At 48.1% G+C, this 23837-nt stretch overlaps 3 protein-coding genes across 12 annotated transcripts in view; 2 read left to right on the top strand and 1 right to left on the bottom strand.

The window, feature by feature from the left end:
* fryb (furry homolog b (Drosophila)) overlaps positions 1-6839 on the top strand; it is a 79472-nt gene extending 72633 nt beyond the window's left edge. For 4 of the 7 annotated variants that reach the window (XM_030361386.1, XM_030361385.1, XM_030361384.1 and 1 more), the window contains 8 exons: positions 1127-1331; positions 1744-1893; positions 3440-3538; positions 4055-4138; positions 4886-4903; positions 5304-5414; positions 5767-6032; positions 6467-6838. In XM_030361386.1, coding sequence (XP_030217246.1) covers positions 1127-1331; positions 1744-1893; positions 3440-3538; positions 4055-4138; positions 4886-4903; positions 5304-5414; positions 5767-6032; positions 6467-6725 — 1192 coding nt within the window. In that variant the 3' untranslated portion in view covers positions 6726-6838. Of the gene's footprint in view, positions 1-1126; positions 1332-1743; positions 1894-3439; positions 3539-4054; positions 4139-4885; positions 4904-5303; positions 5415-5766; positions 6033-6466 lie in introns of all 7 variants that reach the window. The other 3 variants (XM_030361382.1, XM_030361381.1, XM_030361383.1) reach the window with 2 other exon arrangements.
* Positions 6840-10739: 3900 nt separating this feature from the next.
* Positions 10740-12389, bottom strand: zar1l (zygote arrest 1-like). Its single transcript, XM_030361380.1, has 4 exons — positions 11796-12389; positions 11599-11691; positions 11387-11461; positions 10740-11178 (listed from the first exon to the last, which is right to left on the bottom strand). The coding sequence occupies exons 1-4, from the start codon at positions 12372-12374 to the stop codon at positions 11035-11037; spliced, it is 891 nt and encodes a 296-aa protein (XP_030217240.1). The 5' UTR covers positions 12375-12389; the 3' UTR covers positions 10740-11034.
* Positions 12390-13034: 645 nt separating this feature from the next.
* pds5b (PDS5 cohesin associated factor B) overlaps positions 13035-23837 on the top strand; it is a 39708-nt gene continuing 28905 nt past the window's right edge. The window contains exon 1 of one of the 4 annotated variants that reach the window (XM_030361376.1): positions 13035-13176. The gene's annotated coding sequence lies outside the window, so the exon portion shown is untranslated. Of the gene's footprint in view, positions 13177-17047; positions 17067-23426; positions 23446-23837 lie in introns of those variants that run through there. The other 3 variants (XM_030361372.1, XM_030361373.1, XM_030361374.1) reach the window with 3 other exon arrangements.

The following is a 23837-nucleotide window of genomic DNA, read 5'->3' as shown; positions in this document are numbered from 1 at the left end:
ATTTCTACAGTCCGTTAGATTCTATGGTTTGAAGTGGTGGCCATAGCAACAGCCTGTTCCTCATAGCAGCGGCCTGCTAATCAAAAAATAACAGACTGCCGAATAATATATTTGAGTGACCCCGATCCCAAGGTAAAACGATTAGAGACTGTATAATTGATTATTATGTTGCCCAAGTGGGACACCGGATAGGCTGAGAAAAAACCATGCAATTTAAATTCAATTTGACCTCGGTACACTTCACAGTATTCAGTTTCAGTGAAAAAAACCATAATAGGTTCTCTGCCGACCAGATGGGGCTCAGCTTGCATCATCAGACGTCATCTAGCACATGCCGCCCGTTATCATGTGGAGGAGGCAGTAGCTCAGGAGGTAGAGGTAGTTGGCTGGTAACCGAAAGGTTGCTGGTTCGATCCCCGGTTCCTCCCAGTCGAGAGTCGAGGTGTCCCTGAGCCGAGACGCCCTCACCCTAACTTCTCCTGACGAACTGGCATCGCCTTGCGTGGTTGTCTCAGCTGTCGGTGTGTGAATGAGTTTATGAATTAGTGCTGTCAGTTAAACGCGTTATTAACGACGTTAACGCGATCCAAGTTTAACAGCGTTAATTCTTTTATTGCGCGATTAACGCAATTCTTCTGACTGCTATGTTCAAGGCAGTATGTTATTATGTTTGTATGTTCACCGTTTAATTGCACTATAGGCTTTTTTTTGTATCGTCCTGTTTTGATCAGTATATGCCAATGTTGTTATCAATAAAAAAACATTTGCACAAGGCAAGCCGATGCACTTCTCCATGTTGATAAGAGCATTAAAATGAGAACAATTAATGGGACAAAGAAATCAAGGGATATTTAGCATAGAAAAAACATTTGCGATCAATTGCGATTGCTCGCGATTAATCGTGAGTTAACTATGGCATTAATGTGATTGATCGCGATTAAATATTTTAATCGCTTGACAGCACTAGTATGAATGGGTGATTGTTAGGCAATATTGTAAAGCACTTTGGATGGACACTGGTTACAAAAAAGCGCTATATAAATGCAGTCCTCTTACCATCTAAAACTGGTTCAATTTCTTTTAACCAAACCACATCCTCGTTTCCCATCCGTCTCCGTGGCAACAGCCTCCGTGACGACGCGGACGACCTGGAGGACTTGGGGTTTCCCCCGCCCCCCTCCCCCTTCTTCTCGGCCATCTTGGCCGCCTTCCAGCCGATGGTGTGTGACGACGCCGAGGAGGCCTGGCGTTGCCACGTCAACCAGCTGGTGACGGACTCGGACGGCTCCTGCGCCGTCTACACCTTCCACGTCTTCTCCTCGCTCTTCCAGGTGAGCCGGGGAGCGTCCATCCCGGGGATCATCATCCATCCCCCAGGGGGGGAAGGGGATGTGTTGTCATTGCTCTGTTTTATTTTTTTTATGTGCTACACACTTTTTTGAACGCGAGAGTATTGGAAGGAGAAGTTATTGATTGATGATCCGGTAGGGAACGAGGTGTCATACCCTCCCTACACACACACGCACGCATGCACGCACACACGCGCACATGCACACACACGCGCTCACCATGTAAAGCGCTTTGGGCTACTTGAAAAGCGCTTCATAACACAATCAATTGTTATTAATTAGTACTAAGTGGAAAGGCAATGGCTTTTCATTCCTATGTTTTATCAAAGCCGTGTGTTCTTGAGTGGGACCAATCAAACACACTGCCTTAACATGGCGTCCTGCTGGCTCCCAGAACATCCAGGGGAAGTTCTGCACGCTGACCACGGACGCAGCCACCTACCTGGGGGAGGGGCTGCGGGGGATCGGCTCCAAGTTTCTCCGCTCCTCCCAGATGCTGACCACCTGCTCGGACTGCCCCACCATCTACATCGACGCCGACACGGTGAGCCCCAGAACCATGTGACCTGCAGCACCATGTGACCTACAGCACCGTGGGACCTACAGAACCATGTGACCTACAGAACCATGTGACCTACAGAACCATGTGACCAACAGAACCATGTGACCTACAGAACCATGGGACCTACAGAACCATGTGACCTACAGAACCATGTGACCTAAAGAACCATGTGACCTTCAGAACCATGTGACCTACAGAACCATGTGACCTACAGAACCATGTGACCTACAGAACCATGTGACCTAAAGAACCATGGGACCTACAGAACCATGTGACCTACAGAACCATGTGACCTAAAGAACCATGGGACCTACAGAACCATGTGACCTACAGAACCATGTGACCTAAAGAACCATGGGACCTACAGAACCATGTGACCTACAGAACCATGTGACCTTCAGAACCATGTGACCTACAGAACCATGGGACCTACAGAACCATGTGACCTACAGAACCATGTGTCCTACAGAACCCAGCTCCATGACCTACAGAACCATGTGACCTACAGAACCATGTGACCTACAGAACCCAGCTCCATGACCTGCAGAACCATGTGACCTACAGAACCATGTGACCTACAGAACCATGTAACCTACAGAACCATGTGACCTACAGAACCATGTGACCTACAGAACCCAGCTCAATGACCTACAGAACCATGTGACCTACAGCACCATGTGACCTACAGAACCATGTGACCTACATAACCATGTAACCTACAGAACCATGTGACCTACAAAACTAAGCTCCATGACCTACAGAACCATGTGACCTACAGAACCATGCGACCTACAGAACCATGTGACCTACAGAACCATGCGACCTACAGAACCATGTGACCTACAGAACCCAGCTCAATGCAAACAGAACCATGTGACCTTTAGAACCCAGCTCCATGACCTGTAGAACCCTGTTTAGTGAAGCATGGTAAACTAAAGAAGAACCGACTCCATTTGTTCTGTATAAATGCGCTCTGTTCGGGGACAGAAGATGGGCTCAGTAATCCGTCTCATCTGGCTTTCAGAGATTAGAAATGTCTGTTGATAATCTGGGGCAGAAGTCGGAAGAGCCTTAGCCAGTTCTAATGGTTGGCATGTGTTCAGGAAGAAACGGACCACACACATAGACACACACGCACACACACATGCACACACATGCAAGCACATACACACACACACACACACACACACACACACACACACACACACACACACACACACACACACACACACACACACACAGGAAAAAAAACACACAGAAAAAACTCACACAGAAAAATACACAAACAGAAAAACACACAGAAAAAAACAAACACAGACGCACACACACACACACACACACACACAAAAACAAACACACAGAAAAACACAAACACACACAGAAAAACACACACACACAGAAAAACACACACAGAAAAAAAAATACACAGAAAAACACACACACAGAGAAAAACACACATACAGAAAAACACACACAGAAAAACAAACACAGACGCACACAGAAAAACAATGTGTTTCCTCCTCTCCAGATCATGTCCTACGGGCTGCTGGAGAAGATGAAGTTCAGCGCCCTGGAGCTGCAGGAGTACCTGGACACCTACAACAGCCGGGAGGAGGCGGCCATCATGGTACGAAGGGACCCCTCGGCCAATCACAGCTCTGCGGTTCAGCGGGCCTAGAGCTCTGAATGGAGTCCATTCAGTTCCACCCTAGTAAAGGCTTCTGGTGCTCCTCACAACTGTTCCTAACGTGGAATGATCACAGTTCTAAATCTCTCAAAGTGTGTGTACACACGGTTGGATTTCAGCCACTTCAACTCGATTCAGTTGTATTTGTACAGCCCTTAATCACAGATACCGTCTCAAAGGGCTTAACAGGCCATATATTTCTGACATGTGTTTATTCAACTCTGTTGTTGAGGATCTTGGTCTTGGCTGGGGTAGTGCGTAAAAGCCGTTATTAGTGCTCTGCCTCCAAGTCACCAATCCACTTGGCTAGAGGGGTGAGCAGAGGTTCATGTGTGCACACACTAACCCACAATGCACCTCTTCTGTAAACACCAGGACTGCGGATCCTATGAGGGCTCAGATGCCCCTAGTGTTTGTGAGTGTTATTTTAAGCGTTGTGTCCTTTCACCCCCTCAGTGGTTGAGGAACTGTAGGGACACATTTCCCAGATGCCCCGGCGACAGTGTGGTCACCTGCCAGCCTGGCGAATCAGAGGAAAAGGTTGGAGGATCTGTCTCTCTCTCTTGTCAATCTCTCTCTTGTCTCTCTCTCTCTCTCTCTCTCTCTCTCTCTCTCTCTCTCTCTCTCTCTCTCTCTCTCTCTCTCTCTCTCTCTCTCTCTCTCTCTCTCTCTCTCTCTCTCTCTCTCTCTCTCTCTGCTGCCCTTCTCAGTGTTTGCGTCACACACCACTGGAGTTGTTGTTCTTTGCATGTGTGCTTCCTCTCTGCTGCCTAGAATACTGTGCTACCTTTACCTGGAGCCTATTCAATGCAAAGGCCCTAACCTGTCCTATTTATTTATGTTTTTCCCTTCAACGCTCAACGCAATTCAAAGTTTAGAACTAATGGAAAATGTAATGCAGAGGGAAACTCCAAGTGAAATACTAATGTAAATGTAAAGTGCTGTTCAGCTCTCAGCGTTCTCACCATCTGCTTAACCAGCGTTCCGTTCAATAATCCCTGAGAGCTAATGCTTTGATACATAACCGTAGAAATAATGACGTAACTGCACATATCCAAACATACTTTGTCAAAGACAACGAACGTCAAAATGAGTCCAAAATGGCCCTCTTGCCTTTGTGTGTTTAACTCTAACGTATTTAAAACTAATTGAGCGGGGGCTGTTGTGGACTAATGCCTTGTATTGACCGACTGTGCCCGTACGGGGAGCTCCGTGCATGTGTTTGATTGATGCTCTGTCTTCCTCTCATCTCACTCTCATGCCCTAACCTGCTGTCTCGCTATCTAGCAAATGGAATCTCTTGCAGTAAGTGCTCCTTCTAGTTCCTCTACCTCCACACCTTGTTTTCAATTCCTCTTTTTACAGCAAAACGTTTAACTGTTCCTGTACTGCGACGTGTGTGTTTGTGTGTGTGAAGGCATCTGTGTGAGTGTGTGTGCGTGCATCTGCATGTGGGATAAAGCGTTTGTTTCTGTGTGTGTGTGTGTGCACGTGCAAATGTGTGTGTGTGTGTGTATGTGTATGTGCATGTTTCCGTGTGCGAATGCGATAGAGCATTTATTTGTGTGTGTCTGTGTGTGTGCGCGCAAATGTGCGTATGTGCTTCAGCGGCTGTGCATATGTGTGTACGTGTGTGTGTGTGTGTGTGTGTGTGTGTGTGGCATAATCTCATCAGTGTGTCTCTCTGTGTGTGTCTGTCCCCCAGCAATTGGAGCTGTGCCAGCGCCTTTATAAGCTCCACTTCCAGCTGCTGCTGCTCTTTCAGTCGTACTGCAAGCTGATTGGCCAGGTCCACGCCGTCAGCTCAGTCCCTGAGGTGAGAGACGCCGTCCGGTTGATTGGCACCAGATGCACGTGTAGCGGAGTGTTACTCCATCAATGTCTGCAGAGGATTAGATAAGAGACTCACCATTTTGGAAGGACTTTAACACAATGTTTCTTTAATATATTCTCTACCTTCACAACACATATGTATCACTTATTCTACACATACCTAACAAACTACCTTTGTTACTTATGTTTTATGACAATTTCACTGTACAGAAAGACCACGGCCCGTTAGATAAACACATAAAGCACAACCACCTTAGACTCGGTGTGTCCCGTCCTGCCCTGGAAGGACACTGCAGCAGCCTGCCACGTCTGTCTGTCTGTCTGTCTGTCCCCAGCTGCTCAACATGTCCCGCGAGCTGAGCGACCTGAAGACCAGCCTGCAGGCGGCCGAGGCGGCGGTGGCCAGCGACCTGGAGCTCACGCACCTGCCCCACGGCCACGCCATCGCCCACGCCCACGGCCACAGCCACGCCCTCACCACCCAGGCAGCCGCCCCGCCCGTGCCCAGCTTCCAGAGCTCGGAGGCGGCCGTGCAGGCCATCCTGGAGTGCCTGAAGAACCAGGAGTTCACCAAAGCCGTCCGCTACATTCAGGAGAGCAGGTGGGTGGGGGCGGGACCCAGAGCTGGGCCGCGAGCACACAGTGCAGTGAACTTCAGACGCCGTGTTGTTCAGTGGCGATTTAATGAATGGCTGCTCGTCCCAAAGCTTCTAGTGAGCGTGTAAACAATGGGCACAATGGGATCCAACCCGGGAACAGTTCCAGGCTCTGTGTGTGTGTGTGTGTGTGTGTGTGTGTGTGTGTGTGTGTGTGTGTGTGTGTGTGTGTGTGAGTGTGTGTGTGTGTGTGTGTCTTTTTTGTGTGTGTGTGTGTCTGTGTGTTATTCTGTGTGTGTGTGTGTGTGTGTTTTTTTCTGTGTGTGACTTCTCTATGTGTGTGTGTCTTTCTCTATGTGTGTGTGTCTGTGTGTGTTTTTCTGTGCTCCTGAGTTCTCCCTAACCGAGGGTCTTGCGTCCCGTCCCCCCGTCCCCCCAGGAGGCAGTGGCCTGGTGGCGTGTTCGGCGGCGGCTCGGAGAGCGAGGTGCAGACGCTGCTCAACGCCTTCTTCCGGCACCAGACGCTGGGCCAGACGGGCACCATCGCCCTGGTGGGCTCGCGCCAGGACCTCAGCCTCATCTGCTCCAAGCTGCTGGAGCTCAACGGGGAGATCCGCGAGATGATCCGCCGCGCCCAGGACTACCGCGTGGTCACCACCTACCTCCCCGACTCCAGCGCCTCCGGGACCAGCCTCTGACAGGAGGTGTTGAGTCCCCCTTCCTCCCCCTCCTCCCCCTCCCCTCCCCCTCTCTCCCCTCCTCCTCCCGCTCTCTCCCCTCCTCCTCCTCCCCCTCTCTCCCCTCCCTCCCCTCCTCCTCCCCCTCTCTCCCCTCCCTCCCCTCCTCCTCCTCCCCCCTCCCCTCCTCCTCCCCCTCTCTCCCCTCCCTCCCCTCCTCCTCCCCCTCTCTCCCCTCCGTCTCCCCCCCGGACGGAGCCCACCTCGCCGCCGCTACACAACCCCTTCTACGCCATCTTCTCCGCCGCCCTCCCCCAGCTCCTCCCCCCACACCCCCGGTGGACGGCGGGGGCCCGGGGCCTCCCCCCCCCCGTGCGTCCGCCGCCTCCCCGGCGGGGCCCCCAGCCGGGCCCCTCCTTGCACCCCAAACCGCCCCCGCGCTAGAGCCGGCTCAGCCGCAGCACGCCGCCGCCGTCGCCTTCCCCGAGCCTCCAGACCTCTTCTCCCCCGCCGCGGCGGGACCGGGCCGGCCCCGCCCCCCCCCCTCGGCCCCCCTCACGCCGACGCGCCCCCAGTATTACGTCCACGGGGGGGGCGGCGAACTGCTGCTCCGGCCTCCGAGAGGACGGTCCCCGCCCGGCGCGCTCCTCACCGTGACTTCAGCACCGGTCCGGGGGGGACGCGCCCACCCACCCGGCCCCCCCGCTGTCCCCGGCCCGGCCTCCCACCTCCCTCTGCTCCCGTTCCCCCATCGATACGCACATGACCCGCCCCCCGTCCCGGCCCGGGATGGCGGGGCGGTCCAGACCCGGCCTCCCACACCCTCCCTCCTCCCCCTCGGCCCCCCGCCGACGTCGCCCCGCCCCCCGGCCCCGGGAGAGGCCGGCGGGTGGGGGTGCTGCGGCTGCGTGGACCCCCCCGACGCACCCTTGTCCCGCTACCTGGGCAAGGTGGGCCGGGCGGCCCTGCCCCTGCTGGGGGCCGCGGCCCTGCCCCTGCTGGGGGCCGCGGGGCTGCTGAACACGGACCCGTCGGATGTTGAAACCTAAGAAGCCTGTGACGCGGGCGCTGTGCTGCACCAGTGGACCTACAGACCTGACGTATGTGATGGTCCCACGCTGACCAAGAGACGATGACCTATCTGGGGAAACTACCATGCTGCAGGCAGACCCGGGACGCACAGACTCGTTTTTCGTTTATTCATTTTTTACTTTAAGACAAAGGAGTGGTGAAGTCGGAGCCTAAGGGACGTGATGACCCGGACCTGCTGAGAAGGGTGACCTGACGGGATCCTGGAATGGGAGCGAGCTCCTCCGCTCTCCCCGTTGCATATCAAAAGGCTGGTGTAGTCTCTGTTGAAGGTCGTCACTCACTGTGGAACCTGCTTCCTGCTCTGATAAAGGAACACACACCCCTGGATCTCTTCCCCACGGGGGGGGAAACAGAACTCCTGTCCCGTGGTTGGCTGCCACCACAAACTGAATGACGCACACGTGGGGCTTTGGTGAAGCAGAGCCAACCACGGCATGACGAGGCCAGTGGGAGAATGTTGTGTCCCTATTGCACTAAACGGAGGGTCGTTATGATTTTACGAAAGAGGAAGCAGGTCGCTGATTAAGGGCGCGTCTCCGTGTACGATTTGCTGCTGTGACAACGGGCCGACCCCACCTTGAAGGGGAGGCCACACGCTGGACTTGTTTGTGTCAACTGCTGGAGAGAGAGAGAGAAAAAAAAAAGATGTGCAATGCATGACCTATTTGAATGCTCCTCACTGAAAGACACTGCCTTGAGCCGTTTTAAAGGGGTGCTGTGTACGATAGTGTTCTGTATTTAAAAAATGAACGGAAAAAAACGGTTTGCTTCAAAATACGTCAACAGAAAAGGTGTTCCACATGCAGAGAGGATACGATCAATAACTTTAATCAATGGAAATAAAACCGCCGCTGGACCGTGTTTGAGCCTATATTGTCAAAGTCGTGGTAACACTCTAGCATACCCGTTTGGATTGAGAATAGTATTTAAATTTAGACGTTGTGTACTCGCCTTGTAAACACGTGTCAAGTAAATCAAAGTAGAAATACTCGCTAGCAAGCCGTAAATGTGTTCCGATTCAACAAGAGGATTAGCGTTCAAGCCTCGCTGGGAAATGTAGTTTAATTGTGACGCTGTGTGATCCCCTTCTATACGTCTGGAGACGCACACACAAACACTAGCTAATACTTGCACAGTGCTCCTTTAAATCCCGAGGACTATCTCTTGACTGAAACACAGAGTTGACCGAGCAGGCGAAGGCGATTCGAAGTGTAGTTCTCTTCAAGCTGCTCTCGTGCTGTTTATTAGTCCTCCATTAGGCTGGTGTAATCGGTGTGATCTTAAAACTACTGTCGTTAGGCCCCGGCTACACAGGTGTGTCCTGCTGTACTGTGATCCGCGTGCACTCTGGCTAGTCCTAGCGTTATCCTTAGTAAGTTTACAGTACACTGTATAGCCCTCACTGTCCTACACTGTACACAAAGACCACGTTTGAACAGACACTGTTCACTGTTACTCTCGTCACCCGTGGTGCGTTCATGTCCATGACGATGGCTGTCTGGGCCGTCGTTATCCGTAGCATTTGTTTGTGGGCGCAGCAGAGGGGTACCGGCCCGCCATGAAAGGGGGCAACTGACGCTCAGCACTCGCGTTCAAAGAAAAACTAGTCGTGCTTCTTCGCTGAGAACGTGTCATCGTGATCCCTCGTTTACCGCTTGTACAAAATGTCTCTTTGCCCATTTATACCCGATCTGCCACTCGATTCAAGTTTTTCTATTTGCATTCACTGTTCCGACTCAATGTTAACTGCCATGCATGCGTCCACCGTGTACTGTATGAAGTGTTTGGTATATTTATAGAGTTGTTTTATCTGAAAGATGTTTTTGTATGAGGTGCAAAAGGAGGGCTTTAAGCCCACGTGGGTGAATTTGTGTGCATGCCGAACCAGACCGTGCACATTTTTAATGCTTTTTAGAGTAATGTTTTTCTTTCCCCTCACCTTGTAAATACTTTTACAGCCTTTTGAAAGTTCAGCTGCCATGTACAAGGCTGTTTCAAAGTAAAGATATGTCAAAATAAATCTGTTGAGTTTTATTATGCCTTCGGCAATTTGTTCCACGCTTGGTGGATTCGGCCAACATGAATTCGAACCGCAAGGATATTTTCCCTGCATAACCAGGTTATTTTTCTTAACGATGTTTAAAGCTACACCTGTGGAAGGTAGTCAACGGTTGGACTGGAGCTAGATACAACTTTAAGCTGGCTTTGATACAAGTGATCCATTTGGAAATTGCTTTGTATGGCTTAACCTTGGAGCGATGTTTGAAAAACACTAGGGGAAGAATGACCTTTTACTGCATCGGGTAAAATGTTCCCATTTCTACTGCATAGCAGACTGAATACTGAACCTGTCTCAGCGCTTTCTCAACCTAGGGATTCATGCGTCGAGACACTAGACAGCATCCCAGATAACATTTATATGGCATAATTTGCCACCAGGCGCTTTTGAAATGACTCGTTAAGACTGTCAGGGTCCTTCATGCAATTAAGCACCAAATCAGTTTCCATGTCTTAGGCCCAATCCCAGTTCTACCCCTTACCCCTTCCAGTTACCCCTTAAAAACAAGGGGGAGGCGTAAGGGGAAGGGGTAGAAATGGGATTGGGCTTTACCGTCTGAACACCTTAATCCAGGTCAACATTTATGGAGCAGTGTAGTGGAGAAGCACATGGCACTGACATCTAAACATGAACAGAAGTTAATTGTTTTGGGCCAGAAAAATGGAGCAAAATGTGTAGTTGGAGAATATCTCCCCCCCCCCCCCCCCCAATAATACCAGCCAACCAAACATCAGGGCCTGTTTGCTGAGTGGATCAGCTAATGAAGTGACCTGCCATCGCTACACGGAAATACTGATGACAGATTAAGCCACTTGATAAAGACAAGCACAACTTATTACAACGCCCTTCCGCATTCCCCTGAAGGCATGGTCGACAAAGCTCAGTTTTGCTGCAATACTTTTTATTATTTTTAAATTTTTCTACAAAAACCAGTCGGAAGATGAGCCAAGTGCTCATGAACGTCCATCCAAATGCCAACCCTTTGGCGATCCACTGAAGAAATTCAGTCATCAAGTCCGTGCTTGGCCTCACTGGGAATGGTTTTAAAATACACCAATGGCTAGGCAGGAGGAGGGTGGAGACAAAAAAGGTCCAGTTGTAACGACGCCAGTCTGGTTGTTAACGGCCCCAGGCTCAGACCATGTACTTGAAGCTGCAGGTGGCGTCGCTGACCGCCGCTCAGACGATGTACTTGAAGCTGTAGGTTGCGTCGCAGGACAGCCGCGCTCCCTTGCAGCGGCCACACAGATCCTGCCGGTGGGGGCGGGCCATGTTGACGCGCCTGGGCTTCATGTCGCCGCCCCACGACGTAAGCAGGCAGCCCTGGACCAGAACACGGGCACACGGGAATTATTCAAGGGTGACTGGAGTGTATACATTAGTTTCTCCCCCACCATATCCCAGCATTTGACAAGACAAAGCCAGTATTCTTAATTAACCCCCACATTTAGAAGCAGGTGCGGCCCAGATTGAGGTCCATCTCATGGAGATCATCATAGGTCTACCTCAGCAGTTGTGGCAGGGAGCTCACCTGCCAGATAATGGATTCCACTTTGTAGGGATTTATTCCCAACCGACACTTCCGGCAGAGCTGCTTGTAATACACCTAAAAGTGGATTAGAAAATGAATTAAGCATTTTTAGTTCGCCATTAGGCGTAATACAAATTAGCGCAACACATTAATCCGCCAACACCAGCTAATTGGAAAGTCCAATGCACAAGGGAACAAATAAGGTTTCCTACCTTACTTGTTCCAGAGATGCACCAGACATAAGCACTCTCCCACCGGATGTTACACTTTCTGCAGTGGAAATGGCCAAATCTCTGCTCCAGGAACTAGGGAGCATTTAAAGGAAACATTGACAGTGGTGGAGAACCGCAAACACGACACGCATCCTACGACACCAAAAGTCTTGTAGAGAAGTGTCGGTGAAACTCACCTGAAAGTTCGACCCCTTAAACGCCTGATGCGGGGGGTTACCCACGTTTACGGAAGGGTCCTTCTCGGTTCCAAGGACCTTCTTCTCGCCATCCACTAGTTCCACGGATCCGTCCCGCGCTTCATACCCACCGTCTTCGCTGCAGCTCACCGACTTCCGGAAGTTTCTGCGGTCAAACACCGGTGAGTAGATGGAGAGGGGTCGGGAGAAGCGCACGTTGTTGACTGGCGTGTTGAACGGCGCTTTGCCCCCCGGTGTGGGGCAGTCTGGACTCCTAGGAGAGCTGGCGCCCCTCTCCTGGGAATACAGCGTTTTGGGGCCTAGCGAACACTGGGTTATCTTCTCTACTTTGAAATTCACTTGAACGCCGCATTCTTTAGTGTCGGTCTTCTTAAACCCAGGGCCGACGTACGGATGCACTTCTGATAGGATCACTTTGCAGAGTTCCAGGTAACTGAGGCCGCTGGGGGTCAGAAACCGGCCGTCTCTCTTTCCCCATCCACCGTGGATGAACGGCACAGCGCCAGGGTGGTTGCCAAAGAAGATCTTGCCCATAACCTGGGGCCCATACCCCTCCATTATAACCCCATGAAGAAGTCCTTCGTGCCCGCCTTGTGGTTTATAAGCGCCCGCGTGCCACTAAATTGGTGCGTTTTAACATTGATTGGTTAATTGGCTTAATAAGGGCTTCTATTTTCTGCCCGACTGTCATTGTCTTCTGGCCAAAAGTAGTAGGCCTTATTCTAAACGTAATATAATCAAATGTTTAAAAGCTTATACATCGCTTCATTAATCGATTTCAAAAGGTTTGTCATGTGTCAAAATATCCCAATTTCAAATTTGGTTCAAATTTGGCTGGCACTGTTCCAAGCAACAAGGGCCCCCTAGCGATAAGTGAAAGTCGGTTAATTTTTCACAATTAGATTTTGACGTAACATGATAGCAGTCGAACGCAAATATGGTCGTATGGACTGTTGATTATACCATGTCTTTATATTATACACGCATCGCGTTGCCCGCATGCTTCGATAAAACAAGTAGCCATTTTTAATGCCTCACTTAAAAAAATAAAACAACCAGGGAAGCTTCTTTTTTATATTTAGCCTTCCCCGCTGCTGTTCGGCTGTGATTGTGAACAGCCAACGAGCACCAGCCGAGAAAGCAGCAGCCATGAAAGCTCTGGCGTTGAATGGGATCATACTGTTCCCAGACAGCTGCAGCAGACGTAGTACCCGCCGCTTGCTCATAGGGGGCGCTGCGCCCCCACGGATGGCAGGCTGCCCATGGGTGCCGAATCTATACATGTTGGCGCCATTTTGGAGCTAGGAGGGGGAAGAGAGCTGCAGAAGAGAACGCGATTGATCACAGTTCATCTACACAGGTATGGAAATACACTAATAAACACACGCGGTTTGATATTTTTTTTAATTAACAATAATCGCTGGCTTTGTGTTGAATGGCGGGTTGGTGTATGCTTCACCCCGGGCCCCACGGGTCTCCGGAACCCGGTCGGGGGAGCACTGCCCGCGTCCATCGCCTGTGTCGGGGAGAACCGTGTCAGATTCATAGCGCTGCATAACCGGAGAGTTGGGCGCAAAACGGTTAGCCATATGCTAAGCTAAATGACTTCCCAGACGCTTCGGCAGAACCAGGGCTCGTATTATCCGCAACGTCCGGTCGTAGTTAGGGTACCGCTGTGGTATTTTAGTAGGATCTGGATGCCATTGTGTCTTAGCTTCTTCTGTCAGCAGCGCTGTGTGCTATCACCGTGAGGGAGAGGGTGCTAGCCTAGCGGGTTAGCTCTCTGGGTTCTCCAGCTAGCCTGCTAACGGGATTAGCCGCGGCCAGCAGCAGAGCAGCCGCCAGGAGAGGTCTAGCCCCGCCACGGCCTCGACGCGCTCCTGCTGCGGCGTAACAGGGTCCCTGTTTCGGGGTCTGTCAGGATCACATGGAATCCTGTGTGTTGCTTAAGGGTCCAGTGTTGTGGGTGCAGCACTATGGCGTTTATTGTGGCCCCAATGTGTTCATCAAGTCAGTGTTGTTTCTTGGCCACTGTGTTTCCATGGGCAGAGTAAATGCGTGATGGATTATTTGTGGACCACTGGTACTGCGGCGATCACGGGCTAATGGGCCAAACCAACTGCTGATATGGAGAATAGCGTCTTATTAAGTTATCTTCTTATGAAGTATTGGCTGATGCTTCTTAGAGTAGTTTGACACGTAGCGTGTTGACTTGTTTACCAGGGTGGCCATCCTCTAGTCAGGATGTCTAATCACTCACTCGTGGGCATTCACTGAAAACATCTGAAACTATGAAATATGCAAATGTTGTTGAATCAAACGTTAACTATGATGATCATTCTGTATACCCATAAATGCAAAAAAAGATGTCCTCCAATTTGTAGATGGGGGGGGGGGGGGGGGGGGAAGACAACATTGTTAGATGGTTATTGACATGCCCATTGTTTATTGGTCTTTAAAATGTGATATATAATGCCAAATTTCACCATCACAAGTTACCAGAGTCCCAGATGATGTCAGAAATGTGCTTGCTTTGTCAGCCAGGCAGCTAATGAATACAAAACTATTTGTTTTATAATGATTCATGAAACAAACATTTGAACAACTTAAAGCAGAAAATGATTTCAATGTCGATGTCACTGTTATTGATCAGATCCCCAACGTTTTCTCGTTGGATCGCGGTTCTATATGGACAGAATAACATGAATTTACTGTGGATCAACAATTCCCGGTCAATGTCTTTTCACGGGTACTCTTTGCTGTAGTTGTTCCTGTAGAATCACTGTTCTGTTGCACTGCAGGTTTTAGATGCCAAAAATAGCTGCCATGCGTTCTGCTTGGTGGTGCTTGATACCCCAACATGGCTAGCGCCGGCTACCCTAGACCTCCAGCTCTGCTAGGGTATCCCCTTCACACTGTAACTCAATGAGTGGACTACTTTACATCTAGTTATCGCACGTAGCATGTTTGTAGACAAGAAGTTTGTGTAAGACTGCTCTTCGTTTTGCTGGTTGGATTTCTATCTCTTTGCTTCGTTCCCTGCTGAATAGCTTGGGGCAGACGCTTGAATGAATGAACATCTTTTATACATTTCCCCCTGTTTAGTAAGGTTGCCATGCTGTTGGTTTTTATTGAGGGACCCAAGGCCAAATGTATTTTGTATAGTTGAGAAACCCAAAAAGCTTTGAGGTTAGAGGTGTCAACACCTATTGCTCTCAGATAGCATTTGATAATGACGCAGTTATGAGGTCTTAATACGGGTGTTGAATCTGGGGGCTACTAGTCAATAGTGAAAGCCATATGTGTACAATATATGCCTAGTACTCTATGATATTGACGTGGTGTTATTGACGCAGATGATTTGAATACACGCTACATGTTTTGATATTCTGCATTTCCGTGGTGCTTTAAGAAACGTTAACGTCTGTCTTCGCTCCATCGGCTTGGACTGATGCGTTAAATTCCAAAGTCTAACAAGCACAGCCCAATTGTTGCATAATTGCAGCTGGTGGCTTGCGTTTATTGATAGTCATACTCGCGTAACTGTGGTTCCCAGTAGGGGTCTGTTGGCTCACTGGGTCAAAGTTCCTTGGACAGAATCTTACCACTGGTGTATCGTTATAGAAGCATTCAACCTCTCTGGTCCATTAACGGGGAGTCTTTTGATATTTATCTGGGTCCTCTTCCATCTTTCTTGTTTCTCCAAGATTAAAATGAGATTGAATGCATACAATAACGCAATGAAAGTGCAATTCCATTATTCCAATGTTCATAGTCACTTATAGACCACGGACTGCACTTCATACTGACCCTGCATGCATGTATAAAATATTAAAATACAGTCTTGAATAAAATGAAATTCAAGAATACAGTTTAAAAAAAATCAACACTATTCTACTCATGATTCGCCTGTCGGTGCTCCAGCTGCCGGTTTATCAACCAGAAGTACGTTGTCCGATGGTCTCTCTGACCCCCAGGCTCTCCAATGCTGTACTGTGATTGGTTGCCACAGTGGTCTGTATGTCTGGTCTGTGATTGGATTGGTCGGGGACAGATAGGGCTCCTCCTCAGCTAGCAGATGTGGGGTGGAAACAAGATCAGAACAAAGGTGTGTGTGTGTGTGTGTGTGTGTGTGTGTGTGTGTGTGTGTGTGTGTGTGTGTGTGTGTGTGTTTTTTAAGCGAAAAGGGTGGCAGGGAAATATTGGTTATGCGGCTGCCGGCTGGCCCTCCTAGCCAAAGTTTCCTGAAGTCTTTGGCAATATTCAGAGAGCAGCAGGCAGGCAACAGGACACTACCTTCACTGCTCCTAAATCAGACATGAACCAGCACAGTCAACACTTCTAGGGGCACCACTAAATAAAACAGACAGTGTCCAAAAAGAGGGGTTGAGAACAATTTATTTCACTCCTGCAATAAAGAAGTTATATTTGGCTGGTCCCGCTTCTATTTAAGTGATAAATGAATAATAGATGAGGAAAATAAAAGAAGCATAACTCTCCGTACCAGGGTCCATCATCATTCTCTGAACAGATTTTTAAACGGAACCTTGAGTCTCAACCGTATCTCGTCCAGGTTCTTTTGTTGCTTCGTTTTTTGGACCATTTCCTCAACATCCATCTTCAAACCTGAGCTTGAATTCTCAATTCGATTCTGTAAGCGTTTTTGTTTGCGGTCGAGCAAAAGTATACCACGGTACTGTTATGTTGGGAACAAAGCAGTTCCGGGATTTCTCCCGAGCCACTCCAGTTGGTGGTGTACTCCGGTTCCGGGGTTTACACGGACAGACTCCAAGTGGGACCGGCGAATGCATTTGCAGCTGCCGCTAATGTTCAACTGTCAGTGTGTTAAAAGCTTTGCATCACGTCCTGACACTCCTGCTTCCGTCTTGACCCCATGTGTTGGGCTTTATAGGAGCTTATTTTAAAGGGGAATCATCACGACGTAACAAGTGGAAAGATCCTTCACTGATGGACCGTGCATGAATTCAGCCAGAGCCTAGTAATCAATGATAGTTTCTGATGTAATCGTCCTATAGTTGCTGCTCAATACAAACGATCATTACAGGTCAGTTGTTGGCTAATCTTGGACCCAGCAGTCCGACAATGCTAGAGCCGAACTTCTGGGGGGAGGCGGTACAAAGCCTGGGGAGTTAACCAGATACAGTAAGGGGCGGGGCTAGGCCAGGCTTCCTGTTTCGTTACGGGAATGTGCGCAGTCACGCGAGGTTGAGGCGTAGAGAAGGAGTGCTAGTAAGTATGAATATGTTGGCCTGTTTACTAGCACTGTACGATGTATCATTCCAGCCTTGGCATCGCGATGGGCACATTTGTCCGACTGCAGAGCGGTCAGCGTCAAAGTAAAGGCACATCTATCTATCAGGGTTGGCTTAGCTCAGGAGGTAGAGTGGGTTGACTTGTATAGCCTTCCCATGTCAAGGTGTCCCTGAGCAAGACAGACATCTAACCCTAACTGCTCCGGAAGAGCTTGGTGTCGCCTTGCGTGGTTGACACCGCCGTCGGTGTGTGAATGAACCGTTGTAAGTCGCTGTGGATAAAAGCGTCTGCTAAAATGTAAAGTAATATCTCGAACATGTTATGCTGGAACGCTTTTGCTGCTTGATACAAAGGGTAAACTCACATGGTATCCGTCGTCCATGATTCGGAAGATGACACTCGCCTTTGCAAATAATAAAATAAAAAAAAAAGCTAATGAAAAAGATTAGGACGTTTGTATAGTAGTTTTGATTTCCGACAATACATCACGGGTCGCTTGAATAAGTGAACTCCACAGTGCTCTGGTGAATGACGCACTAGACGTGTAGATGAATCCATGGAGTGTACTTGGGCATCCTCAAGAGAGAGCTGCCACGGGTACCACAGCCCGACCGGACACCAAAGGCGCCGCTAAACCACTTATCCTGGTGAAGGAGCCCTAGGGCTGAGCCTCTCTCCGCTCACTACAATCTCACATCTCAATTTCGACAAGCTCCCACGTCTGGCAGTATAATTTAGATTAATTAATGATTGATGACGGCAAAGGGATGGACTTTTGTTTTCCTAATCCACAATGTCTTAGCAACGCAGTTCAACGCAGAGTACAAGCTGAGGTGCGGACTGGTTTGCCCACGTCTGTGAACTGCAGCACACACAGCAATCAGTTAGTATCAGTGTGTTATTATATAATCAGCAGTGTCAGTGTTGAGGTGATGATAATACTACGGGAACAGAGTAAGTCGGCCGTTTGGCGGGCTGTGGCTGCTCCACGCTCATGCTGAGGTGAATGATGGGACATGACGGGCTTCACCATCTCGCTGTATTACGGATATGGTGGAATCGGTCCCAGTCAATGGGTGGGCCACTGTGCCTGAATGACATGCAAAAGGTACAGATAATGCGTACAATAAAGGAAACAAAATTCAGTTTAGACTTTGTGTCTAACCTTTACCCCTTGTTGAAATATTTTCATCCACCACCTCATAACATTACAACCTTCCCAGGTTCAGTTTTTGCCGTTTCAGCTAAAGCAGTGGTTCAGCAATAGTGTGCTATGCTAGGGAACTTAATTCATCAGATTGTATAGTAAAGATTCCATATATAAGAAACAATTGGTAGATTTGACTCAATGCACGGAAATTTAAGCTATTAGTCAATTCATTTTTTCCGTAGCGCAATATATATATGCTGCAAAGAACATAAGTATTGCAAAGTCATTTTGCTCCAGTATTGGACAGCCCTGGTTTACACAGTGTTCATTAAACCTTTTGCAGACACCCTTCTACAGTTTACCACTGTAGGCGGAGTTGTTTGCCAATTACACACTTTGCGATCTCCACCTCCCAGAAGAAGGTGAAATGCACTGTTCACCAAGATTTGTGCTGGTCTGTCGTCAGACTAGGGCTGGGCGATATGACGATATATATCGTGTGATGATATAAAAATGTCTATTGTTTCATATTATCCTCTATCGTTATATCGTCTTGTCGCAAATCACACTCTTTACGCTAATATTTTACGTCATTTGGACGACGCTTTACATTCTTCCACACGGCACATGAACGCAACACAAACAAACATGGAGGAGGGTGAACGTGACAATTCTGAATAGGAGAAGGACTCCCACGGCCAGCCAAGACAAAGTGAGCTCAAACCTAAAAGAGGGGCTACGAAATAGTTCTTTCCATGTGGTCACTTTATATAAACTACCGTAATTTTCGGACTTTTATAAGACGCGTCATTTTTCTTATTTTTCGATTCTGCGGCTTATATAACAGTGCGGCAGAGGACAGCTGATTTGGAACGGAACAACAGCTGTTCGCTTTCACGGGGAAAAACGAAGGAACTTCAACCTACTTAGGCCTACTAATTAACTTTCAAAAACTATTAAATCTTCAACAAAATATGCAGATACTGTCAAAATCGGATCCAGGGATTATATAGGGATTATTAATGTTGTTTTTGATGGTGTTTTTTTCTGGAACGAGAATTTGAATATTCGCTCGGAAAAACCAACCAAGTATTCGAAGCCTGAAAAATGGCATTTGGGCCAACCCTAATGGTAATTAAACATTAAAACACTGGTTTATAGTAGGGATGCAAATTATCGAGTAATTCATTAATCGATAGTTGTTTCATCTTATCGATCGATGATCGATTAATTGATAAGCGCCAATTCTTCTGAGAAGCTGAATTTCCTTCTGAATGCGACACATTTAGGTGGTAATTCAACAAAGTCGTTTAGTTGTTGTACTTTAAAATACTTCCACTTATTGTGCATTTGGCGTCTTTGTCGTCATTAACCAACTTAAAGTGGCTCAATACTGCACTCCGTTTTGCCCTCTTCATCGCTGAATCCGAATACTTAGTACATACTATTTCTGTTCAGTGTCTACTACTTGACGGTACTACACTTGACAGTGTAGTACGGTCTACAGCTATGCGTAGAACGCCTCCGAACATCGCCGAAACTCCAGCGGATGTTTGGAGACGACGTCTCTCCGCTCAGATGCCGGCAAAATTATCTTGATAAGTTACCTGTTTTCCGTCTTGTCATCGTTGCTATTAAATTAAAAATGTCTCTTTTTACTTAATTACTTACTTTACTATTTTACTCTTTTTAATGTCTCTTTTTTTCGCCGCTTTCTACAACGTCTTTCTGGTGGTGTCGGGTCAGCCATCTCTTCTTCGTTCGTTACCAGACTCCGGTTGCATTGTGGGATAGCGTAGTGAACTCCGTGGTTTACTTTGGCGGTAGTACGCATTCGGAAAAGTCTTCCGTACTACACAATGCGTACTGAGCATTCGGACTAGGGATCGACCGATACCGATTTTTTTTTAGGGCCGATACGATACCGATATTTTTTTCATCAGCCTTAGCCGATACGCCGATAACGATTTTCTTGAGCTGATTTTATTTATTTTTTTTATTTTTTTAATGAACATTTATTGAACTTCAATATAAAAAACAATGTTTAACAAATAGTAAAAACAGGTGAAGTAGAACAAGTAAGAACAAGTAGATGAACAATATTTAACCAATATTAAAAACGGATGAGGTAGAAAGAGTAAAAAAAATAAAAAAATCGGCGAAAATCAGCCGCGTATCGGCCGATACCGATACACGTAAAAAACGCGAATATCGGACGATAATATCGGCCGACCGATATATCGGTCGATCCCTAATTCGGACGCGCTATATTTTTGGCGTACTACAAAATGCATACTATATAGTAGTCAAGTATGAGTATTCGGATTCAGGTCCCGCTTTTCGTTTGTCTTGTCCTGCTTCGCTTGTGTTCCCGCTTGTGTTCCCGCGTGTGCGTCAAGTACGTCTGGCGTCAAGCGCGCCCTCACGTGGACGGGTGGGGAATTACGGGTTAAAAACGCAATTAATTGCAAGTAATTTATTTTAATCGAGTAATCTCTTATCGACAATTAATCGATAATCGTTTAATTGTTTGCATCCCTAGTTTATAGTCCAGTGCGGCTTATGTACACATCATTCAATTTAGCTGCTGCGGCTTATACTCCGGTGCTCCTTAGTGCGGAAAATACGGTATTTATTCATTGAATTTACAGAAAATGTGCTATATCGTGATATATATCGTTATCTGGATATGAATGACCTATATCGGGATATGATATTTTGGTCATATCGCCCAGCCCTACGTCAGACTAGATAATAATCTAAAGTCTTTAAAATCTTTAACTGAAGTCTGATTTTGAAGTTGTTGGCCAATGCAAAAAATGGATACACTGAAATGATGATCTGCATGACCTCATTCAGTAACCTGTGATGACCCAAACGACCCGCATTTAACTGAGCCATCCATAAATCTATAACCGACACCTCCGACCGTGTTACTCGCACATGGTGTGGTGTGTCTCTTTTCAAATTCCCACAGACGACGTGGGGAACGCGCCTGCTGTCTGTGTCAAACACGTTGATGAAGAGCGACAACCCAGTCAGCGGTTAATTATGTGTGGGTCTGATCCCTACCCGTTGCAACCTGCCCTGCTCTGTTCCCTGCTCCGTCTCAACCCTGGCCCTACTCACGGTTCAGTTACATGCCCGATCATCAGTGATAGAATTAAACACTGATGCGGTTATTTAATTGATCGGTCTGCAGCCAAACCTGCAGATCTGCGGTCAGAGTTGTTCAGTGCGTGTTTTTTTTTAATTTTTCAGAATTGCATTTGAAGGTTGTATCAGCGATGCTAGGCCGAAACATGAATGATCACATTCATCTGATCTTTCCTCGCGGTCCGCTAGCTGCCCGCCCAATAAGCAGGTCGTCAAAAAAACGCGTCTCTGTGCTCCAAGATCGTACACAAAAACAAATGGTACTACCAACCACTCAAAACCAAAATAAACAGTAACCATCCAATCACCGACAAGGGGCGGGTGTTGCAGCGTTTTTGCGCTGCGTTCATGATAGTTTTTACTGGATGCACGAAAGACAAACAGAGGGGTGAGCCGGCTGCTGATATAACCTTTAAAACAATTAAGTTGTTCGTATAATAGATCTCCAGTGCATGGCACACATGCCATCCGTTTGTAACTGGGTTCCCTCCCACTCAGTTTATTTCTTTGCCATACCTCGATTAGATAACATGTCTACTTTAGGAGCTGGCAGAAGCAAAGTGGGCCTTTACTGAACCCTGGAGGGTGGGGAGGAGACTGGTGCTAAGCTTGGCACCTGTTCTACAAAGTGTGGCTGCCTCAACAATGTTGCCCACACAGGTGTGCTGTGTCTCGCGCCCGGGGCCATGCCCAGAACAAACGCCCACTGATGTATCAGCAAACCAATGCTTCTTCACTTGACGGCAAAGATAGTTTTCACTACGGACAGTAGGGCTTTGACTTTTGCCCAAAAATCATATTCGAAGTTTGTTTGTTTATTAATATTAATATTCGAATATTTATCAATAATATTTTGACCATTAAATGCCTTCAGTAAGACCTGGATTGGGCTTCGCGATGTTTGTTTACCCGCGTTGCTATGGTTACCGGTCTTGCGTGTTCCAACGGTTTATTAGGTTTCTAATAAATCGCTGTCCAATCAATACTTCATTCACTGCCTCTTCCGTGGTCATTACAATATTATGAATAGACTGCGTCGGGTTCTCCGACGTCTCTCCCTCTTGGCCTGGCCATAACAGGTTTGAATATTAAGGGCTGCCTAATATTCGTTCGAATTTTGATTTATTTTTTGATATTCTAATTATATTCGAATAACGAAGTTCGGAGTCAAAGCCCTGATGGACAGGTGTGTGTGGGTGGACGGGCGGGCGTTCCACGCGAGACATGTTTCACATCAGCCTCAGAGTGGCGGCACCATATTGGAGCAATAACTGCACTTCATGGCCTTCCTAATTGTTGCCAAGTCGTTTGTTTTGGCTGAGAGGGGATGAGTAAGCGGGCGGGCTGCCTGCCTGCAGGGTTTCAATGCAGGGGAAAAGGCCTGTAATGGAAAGCGGACAGATGGCCGACCGGCTTTAGAATGAAGGCTGTGTATGGGCAGGAGTCTGGTGAAGGAGTTCGTGCTGTGATACAGTCACGAAGCCGAGTTGATGCTGCATCACCGAGTGTGCATGATGATGGGACATTTGGCTGGAGATTACCATGCAGCTGACATTTAAATTGTTCATCAGAGAGTTTAAGTATGAAGGGACCCCCCACATTGGTGCACAACAGAAGAATATCTATTAAACAAGCACGGCAAGCCAAGAAGACTTTGGCAGCAGATCCCCTACTGGATTTCCCTCTTTGCACCCTCACTACTCTTTTCCTGCCTTTCTCATCATTTATTGAATTCATTGGAGGCAGTATTTGGTTTGGGTGCAATCTCGGTGTGAGGGCAGTGGACTCTGTTTAATTATGAATGAAAGGCAGCGTACACTTTCTGAGCAGTGTGAATTACGAAGGCTGGAGACGTATCCCTGGTTCAGCGTGCAAAAAAAACACTGCCTGGTGATTACCCCAGTGAACACGCCACTCAACACACAGTTGCAGACCTAGACTGTAGACTCGACTATGACCAGAGCTTGGAGCCCTGAAGAGTGTAGCCCCCAACCCTCCAGATTCAAAACGGATGATGTATTTGTTATCGGAGCTGAAGTTGAACATTATGTAAGATGGTTTTCATTCCTCCTTGCCGCTGCTGATTCTCGTCTCCCTCTCTCCCTCCCTTCCTCCCTCCCTCCCTCCCTCTTTTTTTCTCCTCCCGTCTTCCCTCTCCATCCATCCCTCTCCTCCCTTCTTCTTTCTCTCTCCTCCCTATCCTCTCTCCTTCCCTCCCTCCCTCCTTATTCCTCCTTCCCCCTTCCCTCTCCTCTCTCCTTCCTTCCTTCTCCTCCCTCATTCCCCCTCCTCTCCTTCATTCTCTCTCCTTCCCTCTTCTCCCCTCCTTCCCTCTCCTCCTCTCCCTCTCCTCCCCCTCTCTCTCCTCCCCCTACGCCAGGTGTTATATAGTAGCATGGTGGTTAGCGCTGCGGCAGAGCGATACGTGTTGGGTTTCCAGC

This window comes from Gadus morhua, chromosome 7 (assembly GCF_902167405.1).
Source record: "Gadus morhua chromosome 7, gadMor3.0, whole genome shotgun sequence".
Classification (NCBI taxonomy): domain Eukaryota; kingdom Metazoa; phylum Chordata; class Actinopteri; order Gadiformes; family Gadidae; genus Gadus; species Gadus morhua.
The sequence above is the reverse complement of the archived record's forward strand: the minus strand, read 5'-3'. Positions and strand labels throughout refer to the sequence as shown.

Bases quoted from the DNA above. Each gene is read 5' to 3' on its own strand.
- zar1l (XM_030361380.1), bottom strand. From the start codon at position 12,374: ATGGAGGGGTATGGGCCCCAGGTTATGGGCAAGATCTTCTTTGGCAAC. The intron at 11,692-11,795 runs GTGAGTTTCACC...AATGCTCCCTAG, and splicing joins TTAAGGGGTCGAACTTTCAG to TTCCTGGAGCAGAGATTTGG. The intron at 11,179-11,386 runs GTGAGCTCCCTG...GTTCTGGTCCAG, and splicing joins TGGAATCCATTATCTGGCAG to GGCTGCCTGCTTACGTCGTG.